Source organism: Sinocyclocheilus anshuiensis, unplaced genomic scaffold (assembly GCF_001515605.1).
Source record: "Sinocyclocheilus anshuiensis isolate Anshui unplaced genomic scaffold, SAMN03320099.WGS_v1.1 scaffold546, whole genome shotgun sequence".
NCBI lineage: Eukaryota > Metazoa > Chordata > Actinopteri > Cypriniformes > Cyprinidae > Sinocyclocheilus > Sinocyclocheilus anshuiensis.
The window spans coordinates 1,593,103-1,600,582 of record NW_015542451.1 but is presented as its reverse complement, the minus strand read 5'-3'; the positions used below and the strand labels follow the sequence as shown (position 1 = coordinate 1,600,582).

General features: G+C 34.8%; 2 protein-coding genes across 4 annotated transcripts in view; one reads left to right on the top strand and one right to left on the bottom strand.

Moving 5' to 3' along the window:
• Nucleotides 1-4,288, top strand: part of dcxr (dicarbonyl/L-xylulose reductase) — a 5,387-nt gene extending 1,099 nt beyond the window's left edge. For all 3 annotated transcript variants that reach the window (XM_016493132.1, XM_016493133.1, XM_016493134.1), the window contains 7 exons: nt 721-818; nt 1,001-1,155; nt 1,235-1,277; nt 1,369-1,468; nt 1,940-2,004; nt 3,163-3,280; nt 3,654-4,288. In XM_016493132.1, coding sequence (XP_016348618.1) covers nt 721-818; nt 1,001-1,155; nt 1,235-1,277; nt 1,369-1,468; nt 1,940-2,004; nt 3,163-3,280; nt 3,654-3,757 — 683 coding nt within the window. In that variant the 3' untranslated portion in view covers nt 3,758-4,288. The remainder of the gene's footprint in view (nt 1-720; nt 819-1,000; nt 1,156-1,234; nt 1,278-1,368; nt 1,469-1,939; nt 2,005-3,162; nt 3,281-3,653) is intronic.
• Nucleotides 4,289-6,280: 1,992 nt separating this feature from the next.
• rac3b (Rac family small GTPase 3b) overlaps nt 6,281-7,480 on the bottom strand; it is a 7,814-nt gene continuing 6,614 nt past the window's right edge. Inside the window, exon 6 of the mRNA XM_016493129.1 lies at nt 6,281-6,969. Within this exon, the coding sequence (XP_016348615.1) occupies nt 6,839-6,969 (131 nt within the window). The 3' untranslated portion in view covers nt 6,281-6,838. The remainder of the gene's footprint in view (nt 6,970-7,480) is intronic.

Here is a 7,480-nt window from a genome sequence, read left to right as displayed (position 1 = left end):
AGATGTTAACTCGAAATTGCCAGATATGAAATTGCAATTCTGAGAAGAAAAGTTGGAATTGAGATAGAAACTTGTGAGAGAGAAAAAAAAGAAAGTCACAATTACCTTGTTTATTTTTCATTCCTTGGCAAAAAATAAATAAATAAATATAAATTGAGAGGTGTTAACTCAGAATTACAAGAATAAAAGTCAGAATGATCTTCATGCCTTATAGTTGAATTTTGCAGATTAGAACTGGCCGATAATATTGTTACATTTTGCGATGATACAAGTAATCCAGAAGTTGAAATTGCTGTATATATTGCTTTTCATGATTCTACTATATATGTATGTGGATAAAGTCCGATATACTTATAGTTGTTGTAAACTGAAATTATTAATTTGTTATGTTGTGATATTGAGGATTAAGAAACCTATAAGGTTTTGTTTAATTTATAATAATTACTGTTTAGTGAGTTATATCACTGCATATAAATGACCAGGTTAACATTTTGATTTTAATTAAAAAAGTTAAGTAAAAGTCATGGCAAATTACTTACACATTACACATTGTACATAGTACATAATATTCTTAAAATGTCTTGAATTTTTTGTGAGCTCTTCCTTTAAAAGTGCATAATCACATGTGCATAATAAGTATGCATGCTTTGAACTTTGCAAATTAGTCTTGTTGAGTGTAATGATACACCAGATCGTTGACTTTCCCTCAATGCCTCCTAGGGATCGGACGGGCCACGGCACTGGCTCTGGCACGCTGTGGGTCAGAGGTCACGGCTGTTACACGCACTAAGGCTGACCTGGATAACCTAGTGCAGGAGGTAATGACCCCTCGGTCACAGTCCAACTCATCCCAAGACAAAACCCTAAGGATCTATTGTCTCCCAGCATGCATCAGCATTCTTCCGCATCCCAAGAGAGCCTGCTGCTCCTTTAGGCTTTATAGGTATCATTCAGCCAGACTGTGACAATGAACAATCTCTTTAATGCTTTTGATCGCCAGTGTCCCTCCATTAAGCCGGTATGCGTGGACCTGTCAGACTGGGATGCCACAGAGCAGGCGCTGAAAGACGTCGGTCCGGTGGACCTCCTGGTGAACAATGCAGCCTGCGCTAAACTTCAGCCCTTCCTGGAAGTCACGCCAGATCAGTTTGACATGTAGGGCTTTGAAATATCACTCACACACTATCATTTGTGTTTTAAAATGGTTGGAGTGCATTTGTGGTTGCTTTCGCAGGTCTTTCAATGTCAACGTGAAAGCTGCACTTCATGTTGCTCAAGTAAGAAGACCAAACCTATGCTGGATGATTTCATAAGGAGTTTTATAAATGCTAGATACACTTTTAATGGTGTTGTGTGCATTTATTGTAGATCGTGGCTAGAGGAATGAAGGCCAGGGGAAGTGGAGGATCCATTGTGAACATCTCGAGTCAAGCATCACAGTGTGCCCTGAAAGATCACGCCGTATACTGTGAGTGCAGTGACACGCAAATCAAACGTCTAATCTCATCTATTACATTCATGCAACCGGGAACATTGTCCCAGACTGTAACCTATTTATATATTTATTCAGCATTGATAATAATAAGTAAGAACCATTATTAATAACTGAGCCCAAATCAGCATATCAGAATGATTTCTGAAGGTCATGTGACACTGAAGACTGGAGTAATGATGCTGAAAATTCAGCTTTGACAGCTATGGAGAAAATTGGTTACTGGAACGATTATCAATTATGAGTGTACACTTTAAGGGTCATTATACCAAAATATTCAGAGACTGACCAATCAGAATCAAGTATCGCAGACATCAATGGCCCTGGTTTCCTTGCGTTACTGGAGAAGGATCTTAAATCGATAACCAAGTCCAATTCTGAATCCAGATTGTGTATGCTACACTGAAGTGCACTTTTGAAATGATCATTTGAAGGTGTTTTACGCAGGTGCCACTAAAGGAGCGCTGGACATGCTGACCAGAGTGATGGCGCTGGAGTTAGGGCCGTATCAGGTTCATCTCTCCTCATTGCTTATTAAATCATGATTTAAAGTCCAGAGCTTTGTCAGATCATGTTTATGACATTTGTCAGACACTGAGCTCATTATATGTTGTTTACAGCTTTGGGGAAATAAATTGTACATTGTGGTGAACGGTCTTTCCAGGAGGCTTCAAGCCAATCAACAAGCACCCTCTTAAATATATAAATCTGTTTGCTAAATGTCTCATGGGTGATTACATGTGCTTTGTAATTACTTGAAGAAGTGGATGTAATTGCTGACAGATAATAATGCATATTTATATATTATAAATTTATATGTATATATTATTTATATATTATTATCTTTATATAATAATAATAATAATAAACAAAATATACAGTAACATGCATAACAGGGTCGCAGTTTTAATTACCAAGTTTGGTGTATTTTCTGTTTTTATATTTTTTTTATTATTTAAATTTGTTATGATTATGATAATGTTATTGTAATTATTAATATTGACATTCTTATTAATATATTATCATTATTATTATTATCATCTTCATTATATAATAATAATTAGAATAATAATATATTTTACATTTAAATAATATTTAAAATATAAAAACAGTAAAAACACCAAAATAGGTAACAGGGTTGCCGTTTTAATTACTCATTTTTTATTTTTTTTATTTTATTGTTGTTATTATTATTAAGACCAAATGTTGGTTTGTAGTTATTGGTAAACATTTACCACAAATTAATGCTTTTTTAAAAATAATAATAATAACAGTATCAATTATTATTATTATTATTATATGGTAAACCTAAACTAAACTTAAACAAACAATAATAATATTATTATTATATGGTTTTTATAACCATTATTATATAATAACCATTTCATGTGGTCATTATATTATTATCATTATTATAAAAAAATTGACATTATTATCATTATTATATAGAAAACTAAACTTAAACTTGCCGTAATAATAATAATAAAAATAATAATATTGTTATTATTATGGTTAAAGTCAAATTTGATTTAAAAATGACAAATCTAAAATCAAATCTTTGCCAGTTTTCTGTATATTGAACTCAAAGTGTCTGTTGTGTAACTTGATAGATGGATAACTATATTCATTGATGTGAATTCAGCATGTCTTATGTAATGTGACCTCGACAGATCAGAGTAAACTCAGTGAACCCGACCGTAGTGATGACAGAGATGGGAAAGATTGGATGGAGTGACCCAGAAAAAGCCAAAAGCATGATGTCACGCATCCCACTGGGGAAGTTTGCAGGTAAGTGTGTGTCTGACTGTAGGTCACCATAACACACAATGGAAAGTTTCAATAATCAAGACTAACAAGCCAATAAATCTCACTGGAGGTCAGTTTACATTTACATACAGTTACTCACACTGGCAGTGTTGCTGTCACTTTCCAATGCAATATAAAAGAGTTATTTAATGCTTCTCTTTCTGCATTTGGGATTTAGCGCAGATTGCATAAGCGTGTTTTAGTGACATCAGTGGCAGATTGTGAAACTTTGACGCTTATGAAACACCAGAATGTCCAAGTCTGTCAACAACCACAGTCTCTAGTGATTTCGTTTTTTTCTAGTGTGTTTCTGTTTGACAAGCGCAGTAAGCGTCTTTCTTATCGTGTTGTTTAGAAGTGGAGGATGTGGTGAACTCCATCCTCTTCCTCCTCAGCGATAAGAGCGCCATGACCAATGGCGTGATCCTGCCCGTGGATGGAGGTTTTCTGGCTTGCTAAGAACAAACATCATCAGGCACAGGTGAATGAGGTGGAATGGAGGCCTTTTACCTGTTACGACTTATAACAAGTCATATTCATATCTGTTCTTCACACAAAGCTATCGTATGGCTTGGATTACAGAGCATCTGCTTCCTTTTTTGAGTTTTCCTTGTATGGAAAAGAGCAGTGTGAACATTCTGCTGAATATCTCCTTTTATGTTACACAAAATAGACGTTCCACTTTGGAATTTTGAGTGTGAGTAAATGATAACAGAAATTCTATTTTTGTGTGAACTGTTCCTTTAGACAAGCTTAATGCATAATGAGCAGGACATTAAACTGAACTGAAGCATTTAACAGCTGTTGCTCTAATGGCCTCATATGAGAGCGTGAAGGTCTCTGCTTCTAGCCACTTCCAGTTGCTATGACAATACAGTAGATTTTATGCCCTGTAGTATCATGTACAGCCGGTAGAGATCAGCTTTCACACCGCTGTTATTTTAGTATCATTGATATACTACTATAATTTTTATTCATATTTTGTCATTTCTGTTTTCATTGTAATTTGAGTTGTTTTAGTAACTTAGTTTAGTTTTTTTTGTCTATATAGTATTTGTCTATATGTCTATTTTTTTCATTTTTTGTTAAACTAAAAGAAAATGAGAAATGAGAAACTTAAGTTGAATAAGTTGAAATATATTTTAAATAAATTATTTTTTTAAAATGAAATAAAATGTTCTTTTTTTATGTTCTTTTATTTAAGTTAACATTTATTTCAAGTAATGAAAATGTTGTTTTTTTTAATGGTTTTCATTTTTTATAATAATAATAATAATAATAATAATAAGCCTGATTCACACTCACTCGCGCACAATGTAATGATTACATCCAGATTTTCCTGACCAAATTTTGGACTTTTAATCAAGTCAGTCAGGCTAAGTCATGTCAATTTAATTTGTATAGCACTTTTCACACATACAATTTTTTTCAAAGCAGATTTACAGAAAATCATGATGTTAATGTTTAGATCTTATTATTTTCTTGCCTTATAATTGCATTTAGCAGATTAGAGCTGGACGATAATGTTGTTTACATTTTGCAGCTATATAAACAATCAAGCAGTTGAGATTTGCTATTTTGCTTTATGTAAGAGCACTGCATGTATGCAGATTAAGTTGGATATACTTATATATCTTTATATATAGAGAGAGCTGTGCAATAATATGGTTTACATTGTGCAATGATATCAACAATCACACAGCTGAGATTTCCTATATTGCTATTTATTTTAATAACAAAAAGGCCTCAACTGACAATGAAAAAATGTATTCACTGTGGTTTAACTTTGCACACTCAAAAAAAAAAAAGATGACACATTTGATGTTAAAAGCATTGCAAATGACCATATAAAAAAAAAATAGTAAATTTCGGTCTGCTCCTCGCATTTACAGGACTTGCAATATAGCGCACAAGACATATGCATTATTATACTGTACTTTTGTGGTAATTTATTCAAATGAATGAAAGCAGAGAGTCAAAGTAAGGGTAAAACATGAATAGATTTATTAATTAATGCATTGCTCATCTAAAACATTTTGTAAATATTCTATCTTACATCATGGAAATGTCTTTTGGCAGCTATGAAGATCTTGTTTTTTTGTCCATTTTGAGAGTTATTTACAAAGTCAGGTGAGAGAAAGGACGTGCTGTAGCACCGATGCAAGATACTGTTTGTGATCATGTAGACTCACACCCGACAGCCAACCACGTCACAGACAAACGCCCACACTCACACCACATGCAGACACGTATTAACAGGGTTCAAGATGCATGTCCTTCAGTTATAGACACAGTCAGGCTTCTGGTTGTGGCATGCAAGTCACTCGTACACACCCAGTGATGGACATTTGTTCAGACAGAGCGCAGAGATTCCGGATCGTGAAGCTGTACCATAAAACCCTTCATCAGTGGTTTATCCGTACATAACAAACTAGAAAAGAAAGGAAATCCAAAACCAGTGTATTCACTAACTGCATCGATTAGTTTGTATCAACATAAAAGTAGAGACACAATGTGCGACTTTCACAGTTTCCTTCAGCAGTGTTTGGAACGGCCCAGTTGTTAAAGAGTCGAGAAGAAGAAAACATCTAGTGTTCATAAATGCATGAGGCTTTAAAGTCAACGTGAATTTCAATTTCAGTTCTTCAGCGATGCACGTTATTCCAAATCTTTGTCTTTGTAATCTTTCATCCAAATGACAATATACCCAGCTAACAGGGAGCGTTCTGGCAAAGTTATGAACAAACGTTCTTCCAGTAACGTTATTACAGTGTTCATTCAGGGTTATCAGGTCTTTAATAACGTTAGCAGAAAAACGTTTATACATTGTTCACAAAACATTTTATTTCTGAAACATTGAAACTATTGTTTCAGAACGTTCAGAGAACATTCAAAAGTAACATTCCCATAATGTTTGCAAAATGCTAAAACGTAATGTAACGTTTGCATAACCAAGAAAAAAAAAAACGTATTTAAAACATTAAAAAAAATGGATGTTTTGAATGTTCAGAGAACACAATGTTTTCAATGTTAACCCTTCCATGACAACCTACACTTTTCACATTCCAAACATTTGCAACATTTCTTTCAGTTTTACTCATTGCGAATGTAAAATGTGTCACGAATGTCGTTTCATGTTGACTTTAACGCCGTCTGCAATGCTAATACTGCGAATGGTTAGCTTTATACAAGACAGCACTTTCCCCTTTCTTTGACACGCTTCCTTTACAACACCAAGAAACACTTCCTTACAGTATGTCAACAATTACACCGTACCACTAAAACTTCTCATATAAGTGATTTGAAATGGAATATTACGTCTCTGGGCGTGTGAGGCCGCGAAAAAACAAACGCCATCTACCACAAGGTTTCCCTCCGACTGGACACGTCTAGCCAATGGTTCATATTCATGTAATGTGCATTAGAACTTGATGGATGGCTGTCACCGAACCTGTGAGAGTAGTACAATATATTTTCCAAGAGGCTGATTAAAAATATTGTAGCTTTGTATGGAGTGCCAGGAATTGTTGTGGCGTTTACTCAGAAGATAGTGCAGCGCTTGCCGCGTTTTTTGACGGGCGGAGGGCAGAGGACGGCGCGGATGGCCTCGTCAAATACAGTCTTTAGACCGCGCTGAGTCAGAGCAGAGCATTCCAGATACTTCACAGCACCTGCAGCATAAAGACAAGAAAATATGTACTTTCCATTTTTTTTAAACATTTGTTAAATAAAAAGGTTTTGGTAAATATATGCTCAACTAGGGCTGCATGTTTAATCTAAATAATCAACAAGAGAGCTTTAAAGGGGTGGTTGATTGCGATTTCACTTTTTTAACGTTAGTTAGTGTGTAATGTTGCTGTTTGAGCATAAACACTATCTGCAAAGTTACGAAGCTGAAAGTTCAATGCAAACGGAGATATTGTCTTTTAAAATTCTGACGGGCTGCACGTAAGAATCTATTCATATATGAATCGCGATTCTGTCTTCTAACGTTTCTAATGGATTCACAAGTTTCAAAATCAATGTTCTAAAGCAGCGGTTCTTAATACTGTTCCTCGCGTCTCCCTGCTCTACACATGCTCTGCATCTCTCTCTCTCTCTATTTCTCTCTCATTCAGCTCAGCTCCAACAATGAACTGTTACAATTATACACTTATTTTCACATAGCTATGAGAAGCGTTA